The 22,026-nt window shown below is 34.7% G+C and overlaps 2 protein-coding genes across 2 annotated transcripts in view; one reads left to right on the forward strand and one right to left on the reverse strand.

Moving 5' to 3' along the window:
- The first annotated feature begins 739 nt into the window (after positions 1-739).
- LOC139849728 (uncharacterized) lies at positions 740-4,817 on the forward strand. The gene is made up of 4 exons (XM_071839354.1): positions 740-882; positions 1,489-1,694; positions 2,680-2,927; positions 4,528-4,817. The coding sequence occupies exons 1-4, from the start codon at positions 781-783 to the stop codon at positions 4,815-4,817; spliced, it is 846 nt and encodes a 281-aa protein (XP_071695455.1). The 5' UTR covers positions 740-780.
- Positions 4,818-5,409: 592 nt separating this feature from the next.
- LOC139849729 (uncharacterized) overlaps positions 5,410-22,026 on the reverse strand; it is a 46,584-nt gene continuing 29,967 nt past the window's right edge. The window contains exon 3 of the mRNA XM_071839355.1: positions 5,410-5,582. Within this exon, the coding sequence (XP_071695456.1) occupies positions 5,410-5,582 (173 nt within the window). The remainder of the gene's footprint in view (positions 5,583-22,026) is intronic.

Consider the following 22,026-nt stretch of genomic DNA (forward strand, 5'->3'; position numbering starts at 1 on the left):
TTTTTAACCAATTAGAAAACTGCACCCTATATTTTGTTTCCGTGCTCCTTACACGCTAGCACGCCAGCTAGCACAGTAGCACACCATGATTACTAGATCTCTCTCTATGGTCTCACCATCGTTCGTTATCAGCCCACCTGACATTCATTATAATCTTAACACTATAAACACCAACTCATTATAGGGTTCATTATACATCCTTCACCATCAATTTAACGAACCCATTATGCAAATATTGGTTCCCACCTGCTCCCCACTCCTCTTTTTAATCAAAAACCCCTCAAGCCTAATGTACAAATTTTGATCAATGATGTACAACACCCTTTATTGGTAGTCTGATGTGTAATATATATATATATATATATATATATATATATATATATATATATATATATATATATATATATATATATATATATAATACTCGTAATTAATTTGTGTTAGTTAAAATAAATAAAAAAGAAAATAATTACTGACGTGACAGTTAAGAGGAAGATGATTTTAGTCATGATATGCAGTGTTTAGTTCTATGATATTATGGGTTAGTTATAGGATATTATTGTTGATGTGATGGTGATGTAGAAGGTTAAGAGGATGAATAGTTTAGTTACGATAAGGAGTGACTTTAAGCGTATGCGTGTTAGTTAGCACGGAGCACGCCATAATTAATACGGAGTAATATCTTTTTTTATTTATTTTTTTTTTTTTTCAGTTGACAGTTCACACTCACTCAAATTCTATGTCTAGAAACACCTACAAGCAGACGAAGAGAGAAAGAAAATGGGGGATGGAAAAGGTTCATCGCTAGTTCATCTACTTGTTATCATCTTATGTTTGATTGCTTTTGGTTTCGCCGTTGCTGCTGAACGACGTCGTAGTACTGTACTTACTCACTTTCTCTCCATTCTATTTAATATCTTTAATTACCTTTGTTGTTAGTTAGGGTTTATTGTTTGATTCTGTTTCTCACATGTTATATATTCAATATACCTCTATATCTATATCTATATTTATTACATTACAGTATATATTATTTTATATCATTCAATTAAGTATGTTAGAAATATACATTATTCGTGTTTATACAAATGATATACTCTAGATTTATGTTATTTTTCATTTGCTCATTGATTAAATTACTGAGCATTATTAACTTCAACAAATACTTGTGTTCACTTAACTAATTTTAATATTAACTTAGCTGATTTTTCTCCTATGCAATAATAAGATCCGTTTCAAAAAATCAGTTTATATTTAGATATTTAGATGCATATGGCGTCTACTCAAATCAAGTGCATTTGGAATTGATTGCTCCAAATTAGCTCTTACAGTTTTTATTTATACTTGAGTTGTTATATAGTCCTTCATCAATGACTAATTTCACAATTTTGCATGCTGCAAGTTCATCTGGTTGGGATACAAACCTAGTGCCATTATAGTTGAATACTTGTGTGTTTTCCCTAATGAAATTTTTGTGTTTGAGGACAGGGAACTGTTCGTACAGATGACAAAACAAATGCTACTTACTGTGTATATGATTCTGATGTTGCAACTGGATACGGAGTTGGTGCCTTTTTATTTCTGCTTACGGGTGAATCGTTGGTAATGGGTGTCACCAAGTGCATGTGTTTTGGAAGGCCTTTAGCACCTGGCGGGAATCGAGCGTGGACCATCATTTATTTCATATTTTCAGTGTAAGATTTTCAATTTACGTTAGTTCCTTTAAACTGAAACAATACAAATTCATGATCAAAATCTTTATGTTCTCTTTCAAATGGTATTTCCACACTATAACATATCTGGTTTTGGTTTCAATAAGTAAAAGAAAGATAGCTTCCAACATCATTATTGCAAGTTTTTTCTATAATGTGTTATCAAGTTGAACTGAAATATGTGTTCATGTGACCTCAAATGTTTCACTTAGAAAGAGGTACACCTAATCTATAACGACCGAGGGAAAAATGATTTATAAATTATGCAGTTATTTTTTTGTTAATTAGTATACAAGGCTATATGCATCTTCGTTGTGGATCATATTACTTGATATAGAATAGAAAGAAGATATAACTCACGGAATGTCGATTGCCTAGAAATTAGTTTCTATTTAGTGGAACAATTATTCTTGGCTTTTCATTACAATGTAATAGTATAGTTTGCAGAAGTGTATGGTTTCAAGATAGATATGGTACATTTGGTGGGCTGGAAAGGTTGTGTGTACTTGGGTAGTGGGTTGAAAATACGTATTCGATAACTGGTTATAATTTGTAAGTTTTTAGTAGCTCCTGGTGGGCCTGCAAACATACATTATGTTTCTTTTTTCATTTCATTTTGCTATTTTTCTTGTCAAAACAATAAAGGCAATATCATAAGGAAAAAGTTCATATTACTACCACCATCATATAATTCTTTGAATGGACTGATTTAGGATGTTGTATGCACACACAATTCTCTTTAGGTGACTGTTAACTCATTTAACCTCTCACATTGTCAAAGATGAATCGTGTCAGGTGAAACACATTTTTTACATTGCCTAATGTAATTAGTTAAAATTGCAACTTCATGTTTTGTACAAGTTACAGGAAACATAGTTTGACATTCGTTATATCTGAAGCATTTTTATACATTTTTGCTACAAGTTCTATGATGGTTCAATACTAATTATCATTTTTTAATATGCAGGCTGAGTTTTCTGGTTGCAGAAGCTTGTTTAATTGCAGGCGCAAAGAAGAACGCGTATCATACAAAATACAAGGGTATGACTGAAAGCTTTTCATGTGACACTATAAGGAAAGGTGTTTTTGTTGCAGGGGCAGTGTTTGTCGTGTTGACCATGGTTCTGAACATGTATTACTACATGTACTTCACCAAGGCTACAACCCAACCCGCTCACAAAACCAATCGTTCTTCTTCCACTATTGGTATGACTGGTTACGTATAGACCTTATTTTATAAGGCGAGTTGAGTTTTCAGTACTTTTAAAAGATGTACATTTTTTAGTATATGTGGTTGCAAATGATTTATCCTATATGAAATTTGGTTCTAAAGTGAACAGAATTTGGACCCATGTTATGATCACAGAACCTAATGAAGGGGTGCAAACTGTTATATTCAAAAGTTTGAAACTTTGTTGCAAGTAATATATATGTGATCTTGTTCGTCGACATCAACACTACATGTTGGACAAATGATAGTATCAATGTCAATACCATGAAGAGATAAGATGGTTCGGTATGCAGTACAAGAGAAGCCTCCAGAAAAAAATGTCTATTTTGATCGGCAAAGCTTTAGACCATGTAGTTCCAATCAAGAGACATGGCAATAACCGGTGTTGCAAAAGTCGGCCGACTAGGCCGACGCGTCGTTTTTTAGGCATGGCCGATGCGTCGTTGCTAAAAAGTCAGTCAAAGGTAAAAAGTCGGTCAAAGTCGGAAAAAGTCGGTCAAAGTCGGCCAAAGTCGGTCAAAGTCAGTCAAAGTCGGTCAATTTTTTATATTTTTTTGTAATATTGTTAATAATTGTTAATTTTTCATGTTTATTGTAAATATAAAATATATTTTAAGATTCGATCTATATAATATTATATATGAATATATATATATATTTATTTAATAAAACTATTTTAAAAAGTCAATATTAGTCAACGCCCGTTGCGTCCTCGTTGCATCCGACGCATCGTTTTTTAGGCATAGCCGATGCGTCCCTGACTCACGTCTTTTACAACCTTGATAATAACACTTCACCAAAATTAGATCTGTTTTTATTTTTTTTAAACGATCTGGTACCCTTGACTGTGAACCGATCGCTATCTTCAACCTCCCATCTCCAAGAATCGGGTTGATCAGTGAACAAAGTGTGTCGAACTAAGTCTTTGAGAACAGGAAGATTAGACATTTACACAAAACCGAAGGTGGTCTGACCCATGCCCATAATAATTTCAACCCGTTAAATCGGTTCCGAATGCAACAATTAGGACTAGATTCTACTCGAAACAATCTGTTAAAAGTTGAGGCTAAGGGTGAAGAGCCAATCTAAGCATTATTCTAAAACTGTGTATTGTAACCATCACCTATTGTTTTTCGAATAGCATTCTGAGGTAATTCACCATTTGACTTTGAGAGAAGAAACATTAATAATATTACATCCGAGCAAATATTGTTACTATTTATCAATAGTAACTTCTTTGTCTTTTTGTAGTTTTTTTCTTTTTTTTTGCATTTTGCTTTTCCATCCCAAGCTATTTTCGTCTTTGTTCCAACAACTCTAACCGCCATACATCCGACAACACAGCTTTTAGAACCTACGTAAATAACTTTTATACCTAAAAAAACCTCATAAACCCACCCCAAACTTTGAACGCAAATACTTTCATTTTTCTAGCGAAATAAAAAGACATCACCTACACAAATTAACTCGCAGCATATTTTGAACGTACAATTTTTACCAGCAATCGGTCTGAAGCGCACTGCCACACGCCACACACATAGGTCATCGGAAATTTCTCCCGCCACTATTTCTGAGTTTTTCCAGGTAGTATAGATGTGTTCTTCAGTGGGAACAAAAGATATCAGCGACGGAAAAAGGAAAGAAAGAAGAAAAGTCCGGACGTTCGGAGGATACCAGAAGCCGGAACGACGCCGAAAAATCAGGTTTTAGCGAGACACATGAGAGAAGGCACAGTCAACAAAAATGTAGAGACTCATAGAAACAAATATTCAGAAGATATTGTAAATGGTTACCTGAGAAGAAGACCGGAGACCAGAGAATCAAATGGAAAAGGCAAAATGAGATGGGTAGATTTTCAAGTAACAGAGGAATAGAGAAGGGAGCACGTGATGACTTTTTTTTAATACTAGCTACATAGATATAGTCCTTACTCCAATTAAAGACTTGGAGTCATTAATAAAATATTCCTTTAATGTGTAACACAAATTACATTACAATTACAATTATAAATTACATCAAAATTGGGTCATTCTTTTCTAACTTGAATTTTCAAACCTTATTAAATCATTCTTCTAATTTATACGGAGTAATTTTTATTACGTGTATTAAAATTTACTTACGTGTTATATAGTAATTATTTATAACAATTAATTTGATACATCTAAAAAAATATTACACAACATAATTTGGACAGCTCAGAATAATTAATTTGTTACAACTCATATAGTAATATGTGACAATATGTTTCTTTTCAATTTTATTAGATGTTTAATATGTTAAAACGAATTATTGTCTTATAGATTACGTTAACTGCTTTGCTTTAATATATCATTATTACAATATATAATTGAATGCTACAAAAAAGTTTTACGTAAATGAGGGGTGGCCGCCGCAACGCGCGGCTGACCACCCTGCTTGTTATATACAATGGCACACCAAATTCCTTTTGTATTGCATCTACTGTTATCAAATACCCATATCTTCACCATCTATAGACTCGATATTTTGAACCCATGTTGCATTAGAAGAATTGATAGCTCGCCAATACCACTTAGTGAGTTGCAAGGTTAAAGAATCTAGGCTCTCAATACCTAGCTCTCCTTTATCATGCGAAGCAGGAATGTACCATTTCAACCAACCTAATTTACAATTATTCTCATCACTACCTAAAAAAAAATTAGTACTCATCCTTTCCGGTGAGTTAATGACAGTCTTAGGTGTACGACATAATGAGAAGAAATAAATAACCATACTTCCGAGCAGGGGCGGAGCCATGAATCTTAATGAATGCGGTCACAAAATATAACCCAAATGAGTCACAAAAAATTTATAAAGTAGGGATTAAATTAAAGTTTAATTACAAAGGGTCATTGATCTAGCGATATCGAGGTGATCCTTTGACTTAGAGGTCATGAGTTCAAGTCCTGGGATGAACATTATGTATATATTCGTGTTAAAAATCGTGTTCGGTGTGTGCATTTGCATGTCAACAAAATATATAATCATAATAAAGCAACCTCCATTCTAACAAAATATCCAGTATGATATTTATTTCATCAATAAATAACCATTGTAAATCACAGCTCACATGATCTGACTTATAGAAAACAATTTTTGAGCCATTGGGCTTCAGAAACAAAAGTATGGGGTCACATATAAAAAATACATGGGTCACATAGGGGTCAAATATCTAAAAATCAAAAAATTTACATTATATCAATGCTGGGATTTTGAGTTATTGGCCTAGTGAGTGGGGTCACAGGCCCCCACTGTCCAACATATGCCTCCGCCCCTGCTTCCGAGGACGAACTTAATGAGAGTTAGTCTACCTCAGATGGATAAAAGTTTAATGTTCCAGTTCGACTTTTTAGACTTGAACTTGTCGATCAAAGGGGTCCAGCTAGCAATACGATTCATATTCGCACCTATAGAAAACCCAAGAAAATTAAAAGGAAGAGATCCCTGTGCACATCCACTCGACAAGGCCATTTGCGCAACATGTGTGCTCAACACCAAAATGATTAGATTTTGAGAGATTGATCTTTAATTCCGAGTTAGAAAAAAATGTTTACGAAACGCAAATAACATGGCTAAGATCGTTTGTTTGCCTCTTAATTATCTCAATAAGGTTGCGCAACATGAATGATTCAACATTTTATACTAAATTGTTCAACATTCAGTTTAAATGATGTTGAAACCGTTCAACAATCTGTGCCAAACCATTTAAAGTTGAAATAATGTCTTAATCATTCATCACCTCCATTTCCTTTAATATTCATCTTACATTACATTCAAAATACTTGTTAAACAACTACATTCTTTTATTTATTCATTTAAAATGTTAATACATTAAATTAAATTTACTAACATTCATAGAATTTATTAAATAGATACCGTCATTCACTTTTACGTTTGATCAAAACCTTTGAATTATTCCTACTTTGAATCATGTCATATCATCATTCTATATTATTATAACGCATCATAAGACCACAACCAATGGTGGTATCTTTGTACCGTCATTTTTCAATATAAAATGGAGTTGTAATCACTTGCATCCATAAATTTGCTTGAAAACAAAGGGACCAATGAGAACGCGACATGTGGCGCGAAAATCACATGTGATTGGAAAAAAAAAAATCGAAAAAAAAAAATTTTTTTAATTTTTTTTCGAAAATTTTTTTTTTCAAATTTTTTTCCCCGAAATTTTTTTTTTTCGAAATTTTAAAAAAAAAATCATATGTGATTACGCATGTCAATCACATGTGATTGTAAACCCAATCACATGTGATTGTAAACTCAATCACATGTGATTATGCATGGCAAATCTAATCACATGTGATTGTACAATTCAATCACATGTGATTGTGCAGGTAAATCACATGTGATTGTAAAAAAAAAAATTAAAATTTTTTTTTTAAAAATTTCGAAAAAAATTTAAAATTTTTTTTTTCAAAAATTTTTTTTTTTAATTTTTTTTCAATTACATGTGATTTTCACGACACGTGTCGCGCTCTCATTGGTCCTTAAATCTCAACTTAATTTATGGACTCAAATGTAGGCATTTAAACGTCATTCACGTCTTTTTTAAAACAAAACTCCACTTCAGTCGTTCTACCAACAATGAGAGAAGGTGTATAAGTGGATTGTGGGGCCAAGAGTGTCAGGTCAACATCTATTACCATATTATCTAATAGACAAAACTAGTTATGGAGCCCTCGCTTCGCGCCGGGGTCTCCGTTTTGAATGCGAATTAAAAAAAAAAGTCTTAATATATTTTGTAAAAAAAATTTTTTTTTTCTCGACATCAAACATTGAAGTGTTGTTCCATTTGTGAAAGGTTTAGCGTTAAAGTTAGTTGATCTATTTTATAAAATATAATGTTTTTCGAAATCTTTTGATAGCATTGAAGGGTTGTTCCTTTTAAGAAAGTTGCTTCTTTTATCGTTGGAGGCAAAAAAAAAAAGTAGCACAGTAGTGGCCTATGTGGGTCCTACTGTTTGACCGTAGTCTACAAGTCGGTAAAGCATGGTGGGTGTTATTATTTAGTATTTTTGCTGTTAGTGATGAGATAAATAATAATTTAGAATATAAGTATAAAGTGGGGGGTTCGATTTGTATTTTAATGGAACTTAGGGGGTTAGATTTGTAAAACGTAAAAAATTAAATAGGACTATTCATAACAAGTAAGACAAATTTTGTCTATTAGTTATATTGGTAATTTATGAATAGTCACTAGGGGTATTTTCGTCTTTTCTATCTTTTTTTTTTTACTTTTACCTAAATTTCATTACACCAACAAAGGGCCCCACACTTTTTTCACAAATTCAAATCGACCCCCCAAACAGGGGGTAAAGTGTCAAATAACCATTTTCATAAAAAAAATCTTAAATAAACTCCACTCAAATATTCAACGAGTCATATCTTCTCGCTCGCAACGAGTTAAATTTTTCCGACACCATCGTTAAACTCGAAATAATTTTAGGAACACAATGTCACCAACTATACGCAAAACAGACGCTTTTTAAAAAACGCTAAATATTTGGGGTACTTTTCATACACGTTGATTTTGCGTTAAAATTTAAAAGTCGACAATTTCATAGCGAAACACGGAGATGCATATATATTGTTAATTTAAAATAACATTTAAATCTTTCATGGGTTATACCTTTTAGTTCGATTCGAGTTGCGCTTCAACGGCATCATCGTTAGCCACGAAATAATTTTACAAACTAAACGCAATAAAATACATTGAAAACCGAACCTCCGGCGCGAAGCGAGGGTTCGAAAACTAGTTATATCTATTAAATTGGAGTTTATGCTGAGATCATGTTGTGCTTTTAAAGGTTGTAACTTATGCACGTAAAGGTTGTAATATGTCTTTGGATGATGTCATACAATTGTGTTAATTTAGATTAAATTAATACTGATTAAAAATATTTTAATTTTTTAAGTAAAATTTGTTAAAACTGTATTCTTGGAATTAAAAAAGCCCATGTCTCATCAATATCACGCGTGCTCTCAATATCTATGCAATTTCTCACTTATCATATCCTCTCAATTCAAATCATATTCATCTTTTTCCTTTGCCCATTACATCCAGTTGATTTCAAAATCACATATGGCACTACTTACTCTAACTAGACGATTTCTAGCAGAAACAATTCACCTTTTTCATCTACTTTTTTAAATTATCGATCTTCTTAGTTTCGTTATTCGTATATGAAGTTCAATCTTCTTATATTTGAATTTTTTGTTTGTATTTGTTAGATTTGTGCTTACCTTTGCTTTTTTGCTTCAAAAATACCAAAGGCGAAATTCGAAGCAAATAAGATGTTGATAATCGAAGGCAATTGGACAATGGAAATTTACGGTATTATACATGTACATACTCTTATTATTTTCTCCTTTTATTTCTGTTCCAGTGTTTATTATCCTATTATTGTTATTCGTTAAGGTAGTATAATACTCCGTATTTTGGTTTGGTGTTACTGCATTTTATTTTTGGTAATTATTTACTTCTTCTTTTACTTTTGAGATGTCATTCGGAAAATAGAAATTTGAAGAAATATAAAACCACCATTTTGATGAACTTCTATAGTTTGCCTTAGAGTTTTTAAGGTGGAAGAAATACAAGTACCACTTTGATGAAGTTATGCTTAGATTTGAATGTCCTCCAAGTGTTTGTTAAATTGTCATTGTTGATGTTTTTAGCTTATTGTATGTTTCGTCATTGATAATGGTTATATGTTGCTAATTTTCATCTATAATTATATAGAAATTTGAAGAAATACAACCACCATTATGATGAACTTCTATAGTTTTCCTTAGAGTTTTTAAGGTGGAAGAAATTCAAGTACCGCCTTGATGAAGTTATGCTTAGGTTTGAATGTCCTCCAAGTATTTGTTAAATTGTCATTATTAATGCTTTTAGCTTATTGTATGTTTCGTCATTGATAATGGTTATATGTTTGATGTTGCTAACTTTCATATGCAATTTTATAGGGATTTATGTACGATACTTTGGTTATAGAGGTTCTAGAGCTTTTTTTTTTAGTGCGAACATGTTTTTGGATGAGGTATCCTTTTTACTTAATAACTGAAACAACCACAATAACAGAAACCACCACATATGATCACTCTCATGTGAAAGAATCTCAATTATCAGATACATGTTTCTCTTTTTATTTATTGTATAGAATATTAGTAGTAACTTTTATTATAAAAAGTGTTCAATAATTCTTTTTGAAATCATGACGTTTTAGATGGATGTTTTCTATTTTTACATTTGTGATATTTTTAGATGGTTTTGCATGAACCTGTATGACTTTGTATAAGCTTTTTAGAAAAGCTTATAGTATTTCATTTAAGGAGGTGCTCATTCTCATGGTAACAATTATAAAGTATTTAGCATGATTAGTTGTTCGTTGTGAACCATATAAATGAAATTGTATATGTTTTGTCAGTGCAAAATTTTACTATGCTTTTGTTGCAGTTGAAACAAACGCAAAATTATGTTAAGGTAAGAAGGATTGACTTTTGCTAGATGTAAATTACTGTTTTGTGACAAGTTTCATTTATGATCAGTTGATCACCATGTGTTTTATTCAATGCTAAAAACAAGAAGGAGGATTTATATGTTTTTCTTAAGAAAACCCGTAATTTCACGGGTCACTAAACTAGTAAATATATTATTTGAGAGTCTTTTAATATTAGAGTTTATAATATTGATTTATTACTATTGGTATTTAATAATTTAGAATAAAAAATGAGTGGGTTCAATCTTTTTAAAGAATTATATGTTATTGTTGGTAGCATTTAGTCTTTTTTTCTTATAAAAAATGTTGATGTAGCGTTAACGTCGTCCAATATTTCTTAAGAAGCATTTAATGGTTGGGAGCAAGGTTGTAAAAGTCGCGAGTCGGGGACGCATCGGTCGAGATTTAAAAAGGACGCGTCGGCCGAGTCGGGGACGCATTGGGGACGCATCGGTCATTGACCAACGTTGACTTTATTGATAATTTCTTAAATATATATTTATATATGTATAAAATAGTTGACTCTGTACCATAAATTTCTTAAATAAGAACTTGAATTTAAATACAATCAAACTTCAAACTTAATTAATGTTACCGAGTACATAATCAGTAAGGACGCAGAGAAAAGAGCGGCCCAAAAAATGAAAACAAACCCTAATTTTAAAATATATCACATCTTGACGAAAATTTGAATGATTTTGACCGTTTTTGACCAACTTTGATCGTCTTTGACCGAACTTTTAACTTTGACCGTCTTTTGAGTCGTTTTCAGAAAAAACGGGACGGAGAACCCAAAAAAACGACGCATAGGCCGATGCGTCGGCCAAGTAGGCCGATGCGTCGGCCAAGTAGGCCGATGCGTCGGCCAAGTAGGCCAACTTTTACAACACTGGTTGGGAGTGATCTAAAATAGTTAAATATTAAATTATCAATATTTAAAGATTAATGCATATAAATCAAAGTACATACAAAATTGAAATAAAATGATATTATATATTCATGTATGTGAATATATGACATATATATATGACATGGAGCATAAATCATGCAAATAATTTGAATTTAACTATAAAGATAAATTCTATATATATTCATTTAAATAATTTATGAACAGTAGCAATCAAAATTGGCTGTCAATTTTGACTACTTTAAAAACCGAAATTATTATTGGATAAGTAATAAATGTGGTGACAACTTACTAAGGGTAATATTGGCGTAGTGGTTATTGGATTGTCTGTTAAACTAAAGGTCTGGGTTCAATACCCAACAACACCCTCTCTTTTTCTTTTTACTTTTAAAACCCAAATAACAAATGTGTTTTCTTTTTACTTTTAAAACCCAAATAACAAATGTGGTAATAGTAGAACAAAAGCAATATTAGGGGAGTCATCACGGGGTGATTATATCCTGTAAGACGTCATTAGAAAACTCAAAAAACAACTCATGATTAGTTAACCGCGCTTCGACCGCAGCGAAGCGTGACTAACCACAAAACTTGTTGTTATCATTTTGGTTTTGTATGTCAACAATACTACTTAATGACATAAGTATGTTGGAGTAGTAATTTACGACGGCTATGAAAATCGTTGGTATATTATAAGTGTACAAATATCAAGTACAACTCATTAAGTTTTTGTTAATGATGTCACCAGCGAATTCGCGATAATGGCACATATATTTTATATATGCGACATGCCCACTATATTTTTCGGTACCTGTTGGGTTCTTATAAAAAAAGAAAGGTTTAAAAGACCTAATTGACAAGTTTACATATATGCTTGCAACTCGCAGCCCGCAAATTTCACGACCCCCAGATGTAACATCCCGTCTTTTTCCGTTACCTTCCGTTATATAATTATAACATCTTCCGTTAATACGCGTTTTAAAATATCTCGTTTAGGTAATTCACGCACCCGCTTTTAAACTTGAGGGACTAAACTTTGCAAGATGCCAAATCCTTGACTAGGTCAACTAGTCAACCATGGCATCTCCACCATTCATTATCCACCTCCTTTTTCATTTTTCTTAATACTTTCACAATTTTCTCTCATACACCAATACAAAGAATCATCATGTATTTCCGATCTAGCAAGTGTTTCACAAAACAAATTACATATTGGGAATCCTTGCATCTTCCTCTTCGATTCCATACCGATTTCATCGCATTTGAGTAACTTTCTAAAAACACTAGATTTTGTGTTGTTGATAATTTTGACTTATAAAAGTGTTAATTAGTGTCTATGGCTCAAGTCTAACATGAATATATGATTTATATGCTTGTTCTCGTCATTTTGATGTAACTAGCTTAAACTTGAAATAGGGTGTTTGATTTTGAGATTCGATTCCTTAAATGTTGTTAGATGTTAAAAGTGCATGTATTAAATGTGTTCCTAGCATCACTAGCTTCAATTTGGTATGTAGGTTGGCATGGATTAGCTTCATAAACATAATTGTTAAATTTGTGATTTTGAGTTAGGGTTTGATAGAAGTAAAATGGAATTTAAACGCATTGAATGCTTTGCAAGGTTAGTTGTAAGTGCATATTAGCATTGTATGCATGATTACCTACGAAACGGCGTATTATATGTATGCATTTAATTCCCGAATCATAAATGTGCATTTATGAACTTAAAAGCATTAATGGTGAACATTTAATGAGCTTTCAACTTGGTTTTGTATATTGTAAATGATGTTTTGATTGATGAAATGTGCTTAGTTGTACTCCTCGTTAAATTACTTTTCCAACGATGTATGGCATGCGTTTTGAATGTTTTCGGTCCATGAGTTATGTTAAATTGAGTTTTGGTTCGAGACTTAACAAAAATACTGCAACCAGCATTTTTCCAGGAATGCGCGCCGCGCACCCTTTTGCACGCCGCGCAAATGTGAAGCTTCAGATGCTTACCCCTTTAGACAAATTCCTGACCTGATTCCACGATTTATTGCGCGCCGCGTATACCTGCGCGCGCCGCGCACATTCCCTGGCCAAACTTTCTTTTTGTTTTATTTTTCATAAATTCTTTTCTCGCTTAACCGCAACTCCGATCATGCTCATATATGATTTCTCATCATGGAAAAATTGTCGGACACCCGACCCGACCCCGTTTACTTTGACTTTGACCAAGTTTGACATTTAGTCAAACTTAACCAAATACTTATGCAATCATCCTAACATGCTTTTACATTTGGATCATGCATGAAACTTGGCAACGTGATTCACATGCTATATGTAATCGAGTCGTAACGAGCCATATGACTAATTGAACAACTTTGACCCATCGTGTTTATCGTTATTGATGCAACCTACTTCTTTAGGTCAAGACTAGCAATTGTCATTGCACACGTTTACTTGTGAAGTACTTTATTACTCGTGCACTCAAGGTGAGCTCATAGTCCCACCTTTACTCTTTTAAACTTACATTTGGGATGAGAAAACATAAACGTTTCATTTTACAAAGTGAACACAAGTACGAAAACAAACATTCTACATACGAGTTAGAACAAAATCCTCAATTCGATTATCATTAATTACACTTGCCGGGTGTAAGCGAGAACTTATGTTCTATGGCCGTATGGGTTTGACAAACCCTCATTCGGACGGTTCGCTACCGTTATTCGGATGAAATATATTTTCGAGAAACAGTGTATGTTCTAACACTATTGTGATGGGGTTCTATGGATGGAAAGTTAAGCCTTGATAATTGGGTGCTCGTGATAACAAATTTTAGAATGGTTTACTATTACTTCGATGTTATAAATCTTGTGGTTCATTTGTACTTACTTACTTACTTACATAAACCTATAATTTCACCAATGTTTTCGTTGACAGATTTCTATGTTTTTCTCAGGGCCTTGAACGTTTTGTGATTCATGCTTCCGCTCATTATTTTTGATACTTGCATTGGATGTCGAATATATATGCATACATGGAGCATCTTTTGGCTACTTTTAAATTGTGTCGCATATGTTTCATTTGTACTTATAACGTTATAACGTAACTTGTGGTTGAACTATTCTTGTAAACCTGAAACAATCTTTACATTTGAAATGAATGTGACATATTTTTGGTCAAACGTTATTTTAAAGACTTATGACCACGTAACGGGACCTAAGTAGATGGCGTCGTCAATGACGATTTTGTCGGGTCGCTACAGATGGTATCAGAGCGTTGGTTATAGTGATTTAGAGTTCCTTGGTGTCAACCCAGAGTCATAGGGTACATTAGTGAGTCTAGACTACAACCGGCATATAGACTTGAAGTAGGAATTACTTGACTACTTGTACATTTATACTCGAACTCTTCTATTCATATCTAACTTTTATTCCATCTTAATCTCACGTTGTCTAATTTGATTGACACGCCACCTTGACTTAGTGAAATAATGTCGAATGCACATATGAATTAGGGTAATATAATTGCCGGGATTATATTACGGTGACTCATATGAACGTTCCGACATTATGACATAAGGAATTTAAGGCGAGTCAAGAAAAATTTTCTCTTTATCCTCATTCCATATCACGGTTAGTATTATTGAGAATACTAATCAACGATATTCTTGTGTTTTGAAGGAACAATGCCTCCTCGCCGTGTACCACGCCATGAAACACCCAAACAAGCTCTACAACGAATGATAGCCACCGTCGTTGATGCGGCCATGGCCGGTCACTCATCCAACAACAATAACAATAACAACAACCACAACAACAACAACAACAACAACAACAACAACAACAACAATGGAGCCGGTAATTCAAACGAGGGATGCTCCTATAAAGCTTTCATGGGGTGCAAAGCTCACACCTTCGATGGAACCGGGGGACCGGTTGTGCTCACCCGATGGTTTGAGCAAACGGAAGCCGTCTTTAGCATAAGCGGTTGTCGGGACCAAGACAAGGTCAAGTACTCCACTCACACTTTCGCCGGTGTCGCGCTCACTTGGTGGAACACCTATGTACAATCGGTGGGTACCGATGAAGCCCACGCCCTCTCTTGGGCCGATTTAAGGGAAAAGATGATCATCGAATATTTCCCTCGTGAAGAAACCCGAAGGCTCGAACAAGAGCTAAGAACTTTAAAAGCGGTCGGAAACGATCTCAAGGCCTATAATCAACGATTTTTTGAACTAGCCTTGATGTGCCCAAACCTTGTGAACCCCGAGTCATTAAGGGTTGAACTTTACATGGATGGTCTTCCAAAGACCATCAAACACGGAGTAATGTCATCCAAGCCCACTAATCATCAAGAAGCTTTGAACATGGCCCGCAAATTGATAAAAACGGTGGACGAAATTGTAGTGCCGGCACCTAAAGGCGAGGATAAGTCGGGTAGCAACAAAAGAAAATGGAAAGCTCCCCAATCAAGTAACAACAACCTTGCCAAGAAGCCTTTCACCTCCGACGACAAGAAAGGTTATGCCGGAAACCTACCTCTTTTCAACAAATGCAACAAGCATCACTTTGGTGAATGTCGCAAGCTAATTTGCCATATGTGCCAAGGAATTGGTCATAAGGCCAACGAATGTAAAAGTGCTACCCCCGTCTCTCGAAAGGGGCCCAATACGCCAAAGACGGTCACTTGTTACGAATGTGGCCAAACGGGTCATTATAGAAATGCATGCCAAAGAAGAAAGATAACCCCAATACGCGCGACCGAGCTTTCAACATTAACACCGAGGAAGCCCGAGATGACAATGAACAAGTCACAGGTACGTTTCTTCTCAACAATTCTTATGTCTCTTGCTTATTTGATTCGGGTGCCGATAAGAGTTTTGTTTCCAAGACTTTGACTCATTCTTTTAGCACTCCACCACTCCCACTAGATACTACTTATACCATTGAAGTGGCCAACGAGAAACTATTGAGTGCCGACAAATTCTATCAGGGGTGTACGTTAAACTTAATGGGTAAAGAGTTTGAAATTGACTTGATACCTATAGAACTAGGGAGCTTTGATGTAATCATTGGTATGGATTGGCTAGCCAAAATGAAATCCCATATTCTTTGCGATCTTAAAGCGATTCAAATTCCTATCGAGAATGGTGAACCCTTGATTGTCTATGGCGATAAGAGTTGCACCGGACTCAACCTCGTCTCGTGCCTTAAAGTTGAAAAATACCTTCGTAAAGGTTGTTTCGCGATTCTAGCCCATGTTAAGAAAGTCGAGATCGACGAGAAGCATATCGATGATGTGCCAATTGTTAGTGACTTTTCTGATGTATTTCCCGACGAATTGTCGGGTCTTTCACCTCATCGACCGGTAGAATTTCAAATCGATCTTATTCTGGGAGCCGCACCCGTAGCACGTGCACCGTATAGACTTGCTCCATCCAAAATGCAAGAATTGCAAAGTCAAATCCAAGAACTACTTGACCGTGGTTTTATCCAACCTAGCCATTCACCATGGGATGCTCCGATTTTGTTTGTTAAGAAGAAAGATGGATCCCTACGAATGTGCATTGATTATCGTGAACTAAACAAATTGACGGTTAAGAACCGATATCCTCTTCCGCGCATCGAAGACCTCTTTGATCAACTACAAGGGTCTTGTGTATATTCAAAAATCGATCTCCGCTCGGGTTATCATCAATTAAGGGTTAAGGGGGAAGATGTCTCCAAAACCGCTTTCCGGACTCGTTATGGTAGTTATGAATTTCTTGTAATGCCATTTGGTCTCACTAACACACCGGCGGTGTTCATGGATCTTATGAACCGCGTGTGCAAACCATACCTCGACAAATTCGTTATCGTGTTCATCGATGATATTTTGGTCTATTCTAAAAGTGGAGAAGAGCACGAACAACATCTCCGACTTGTGCTTGAACTCTTGAGACAAGAACGACTCTATGCCAAATTCTCCAAGTGTGAATTTTGGTTGAAGGAAGTTCAATTTCTTGGTCATGTTGTAAGTGATCAAGGTATTAAAGTCGATCCCGCAAAAATCGAAGCCATTAGTAAATGGGATACTCTTACTACTCCTACTCACATTCGTCAATTTTTGGGTCTCGCCGGATACTATCGTAGATTCATCAAAGATTTCTCCTTGGTTGCTCGTCCTATAACCGCGTTAACTCACAAGGGAAAGAAATTTGTTTGGGCAACCGAACAAGAGTCCGCATTTCAAATCTTAAAGACAAAGCTAACCACCGCTCCTATCTTGTCACTCCCCGAAGGCAATGATGATTTTGTTGTATATTGCGATGCCTCGAAACATGGTTTTGGGTGTGTATTGATGCAACGAAAGAAATTCATTGCTTATGCCTCTCGACAATTGAAAATTCATGAACGGAACTATACGACACATGATCTCGAACTCGGAGCCGTTGTCTTTACACTTAAAATGTGAAGACACTATCTTTATGGAACCAAGAGTACTATCTTCACCGATCACAAAAGCCTCCAACACATCTTCGACCAAAAGCAACTAAACATGAGACAACGCTGGTGGATTGAAACTTTAAACGATTATGATTGTGAGCTTCGTTACCATCCCGGGAAGGCAAATGTAGTAGCCGATGCCTTAATTCGAAAAGAAAAAGCAGTGCCTCTTCGTGTTTGAGCTTTAAACATCACCATCCACACCAATCTCAATAGTCAAATTCGTGTAGCCCAAGACGAGGCTCTCAAGGATGAAAACATCTCTTTCGAACACTTGAACGTCCTCACCTCTCGATTCGAAGTTAAGGAGACCGGACTTCGATATTTCGTCGGAAGAATTTGGGTGCCTAGTTATGGGGACTTACGAAGCCTTATTTTAGATGAAGCCCATAAGTTAAGATATTCGATTCACCCCGGTGCCAATAAGATGTACCAAGACCTTAAGGAACAATATTGGTGGCCGGACATTAAAAGGGACGTTGCTACTTATGTTGGAAGGTGCCTAACTTGCTCCAAAGTCAAAGCTGAACATCAAAGACCATCCGGACTACTTCAACAACCCGAAATCCCGCAATGGAAGAGGGAAAGAATAACGATGGACTTTATCACCAAACTACCGAGAACGGCGAGCGGTTATGATACCATTTAGGTTATTATTGACCGTCTTACCAAATCCGCACACTTCCTAGCCATGAAGGAAACCGACAACATGGAAAAACTTGCACAACTTTACATTAAAGAGATCGTAGTCCGTCACGGTGTGCCTTTATCGATTATTTCCGACCGAGATGGCCGTTTTGTTTCTAGATTTTGGCGTACCTTACAAGAAGCTTTGGGGACACGTTTAGACATGAGCACCGCATATCATCAAAAAACCGATGGACAAAGCGAACGCACAATTCAAACCTTGGAAGACATGCTATGAGCTTCTGTTATCAATTTCGGAAAAGCTTGGGACAAGCACTTGCCTCTCTTACAACAATAGTTACCACGCGAGTATCAACGCCGCACCTTTCGAAGCTTTGTATGGCCGAAAATGTCGTTCACCTCTTTGTTGGGCCGAAGTAAGCAACACACAAATCGCCGGACCCGAACTCATTCATGAAACAACCGAGAAGATCGTTCAAATCCGAGATAGGCTTAGGACGGCCCGTAGTCGTCAAAAGAGCTATACCGTCAAAAGACGCAACGACCTCGAATTCCAAGTCGGTGATCGCGTAATGTTAAAAGTCGCACCTTGGAAAGGAGTAATCCGTTTCAGAAAACACGGGAAGTTAAATCCGCGGTATATTGGTCCTTTCGAAATCTTGGAGCGTGTTGGAACCGTTGCTTATCGTTTAGATCTTCCGCCTCAACTGTGAAATGTCCCGTTCTTATTGATTAAAAACGTTCCATATTAATTGATTTCGTTGCGAGGTTTTGACCTCTATATGAGACGTTTTTCAAAGACTGCATTCATTTTTAAAACAAACCATAACCTTTATTTCATAGATAAAGGTTTTAAAAAGCTTTACGTAGATTATCAAATAATGATAATGTAAATTATCCTGTTTACACACGACCATTACATAGTGGTTTACAATACAAATATGTTACAACAAAATAAGTTTCTTGAATGCAGTTTTTACACAATATCATACAAGCAAGAACTCCAAATCTCGTCCTTATTTAAGTATGCGATAGCGGAAGCTCTTAATAATCACCTAAGAATAAACATGCTTAAAACGTCAACAAAAATGTTGGTGAGTTATAGGTTTAACCTATATATATCAAATCATAATAATAGACCACAAGATTTCATATTTCAATACACATCCCATACATAGAGATAAAAATCATTCATATGGTGAACACCTGGTAACCGACATTAACAAGATGCATATATAAGAATATCCCCATCATTCCGGGACACCCTTCGGATATGATATAAATTTCGAAGTACTAAAGCATCCGGTACTTTGGATGGGGTTTGTTAGGCCCAATAGATCTATCTTTAGGATTCGCGTCAATTAGGGTGTCTGTTCCCTAATTCTTAGATTACCAGACTTAATAAAAAGGGGCATATTCGATTTCGATAATTCAACCATAGAATGTAGTTTCACGTACTTGTGTCTATTTTGTAAATCATTTATAAAACCTGCATGCATTCTCATCCCAAAAATATTAGATTTTAAAAGTGGGACTATAACTCACTTTCACAGATTTTTACTTCGTCGAGAAGTAAGACTTGGCCACTGGTTGATTCACGAACCTATAACAATATATACATATATATCAAAGTATGTACAAAATATATTTACAACACTTTTAATATATTTTGATGTTTTAAGTTTATTAAGTCAGCTGTCCTCGTTAGTAACCTACAACTAGTTGTCCACAGTTAGATGTACAGAAATAAATCGATAAATATTATCTTGAATCAATCCACGACCCAGTGTATACGTATCTCAGTATTGATCACAACTCAAACTATATATATTTTAGAATCAACCTCAACCCTGTATAGCTAACTCCAACATTCACATATAGAGTGTATATGGTTGTTCCGAAATATATATAGATGTGTCGACATGATAGGTCAAAACATTGTATACGTGTCTATGGTATCTCAAGATTACATAATATATAATACAAGTTGATTAAGTTATGGTTGGAATAGATTTGTTACCAATTTTCACGTAGCTAAAATGAGAAAAATTATCCAATCTTGTTTTACCCATAACTTCTTCATTTTAAATCCGTTTTGAGTGAATCAAATTGCTATGGTTTCATATTGAACTCTATTTTATGAATCCAAATAGAAAAAGTATAGGTTTATAGCCGGAAAAATAAGTTACAAGTCGTTTTTGTAAAGGTAGTCATTTCAGTCGAAAGAACGACGTCTAGATGACCATTTTAGAAAACATACTTCCACTTTGAGTTTAACCATAGTTTTTGGATATAGTTTCATGTTCATAATAAAAATCATTTTCTCAAAATAACAACTTTTAAATCAAAGTTTATCATAGTTTTTAATTAACTAACCCAAAACAGCCCGCGGTGTTACTACGACGGCGTAAATTCGGTTTTACGGTGTTTTTCGTGTTTCCAGGTTTTAAATCATTAAGTTAGCATATCATATAGATATTGAACATGTGTTTAGTTGATTTTAAAAGTCAAGTTAGAAGGATTAACTTTTATTTGCGAACAAGTTTAGAATTAACTAAACTATGTTCTAGTGATTACAAGTTTAAACCTTCGAATAAGATAGCTTTATATGTATGAATCGAATGATGTTATGAACATCATTACTACCTTAAGTTCCTTGGATAAACCTACTGGAAAAGAGAAAAATGGATCTAGCTTCAACGGATCCTTGGATGGCTCGAAGTTCTTGAAGCAGAATCATGACACGAAAACAAGTTCAAGTAAGATCATCACTTGAAATAAGATTGTTATAGTTATAGAAATTGAACCAAAGTTTGAATATGATTATTACCTTGTATTAGAATGATAACCTACTGTAAGAAACAAAGATTTCTTGAGGTTGGATGATCACCTTACAAGATTGGAAGTGAGCTAGCAAACTTGAAAGTATTCTTGATTTTATGTAACTAGAACTTGTAGAATATATGAAGAACACTTAGAACTTGAAGATAGAACTTGAGAGAGATCAATTAGATGAAGAAAATTGAAGAATGAAAGTGTTTGTAGGTGTTTTTAGTCGTTGGTGTATGGATTAGATATAAAGGATATGTAATTTTGTTTTCATGTAAATAAGTCATGAATGATTACTCATATTTTTGTAATTTTATGAGATATTTCATGCTAGTTGCCAAATGATGGTTCCCACATGTGTTAGGTGACTCACATGGGCTGCTAAGAGCTGATCATTGGAGTGTATATACTATATACCAATAGTACATACATCTAAAAGCTGTGTATTGTTCGAGTACGAATACGGGTGCATACGAGTAGAATTGTTGATGAAACTGAACGAGGATGTAATTGTAAGAATTTTTGTTAAGTAGAAGTATTTTGATAAGTGTATTGAAGTCTTTCAAAAGTGTATAAATACATATTAAAACACTACATGTATATACATTTTAACTGAGTCGTTAAGTCATCGTTAGTCGTTACATGTAAGTGTTGTTTTGAAACCTTTAGGTTAACGATCTTGTTAAATGTT

The sequence above is a fragment of the Rutidosis leptorrhynchoides genome, chromosome 5 (assembly GCF_046630445.1).
Source record: "Rutidosis leptorrhynchoides isolate AG116_Rl617_1_P2 chromosome 5, CSIRO_AGI_Rlap_v1, whole genome shotgun sequence".
In the NCBI taxonomy this organism is placed as follows: domain Eukaryota; kingdom Viridiplantae; phylum Streptophyta; class Magnoliopsida; order Asterales; family Asteraceae; genus Rutidosis; species Rutidosis leptorrhynchoides.

What these genes read in the sequence shown, in the direction of transcription:
- LOC139849728 (XM_071839354.1), top strand. Translation starts at nt 781, where the DNA reads ATGGGGGATGGAAAAGGTTCATCGCTAGTTCATCTACTTGTTATCATC. An exon ending in CTGAACGACGTCGTAGTACT is followed by an intron (nt 883 to 1,488) that starts GTACTTACTCAC and finishes GTTTGAGGACAG; the next exon opens with GGAACTGTTCGTACAGATGA. An exon ending in ATTTATTTCATATTTTCAGT is followed by an intron (nt 1,695 to 2,679) that starts GTAAGATTTTCA and finishes TTTAATATGCAG; the next exon opens with GCTGAGTTTTCTGGTTGCAG.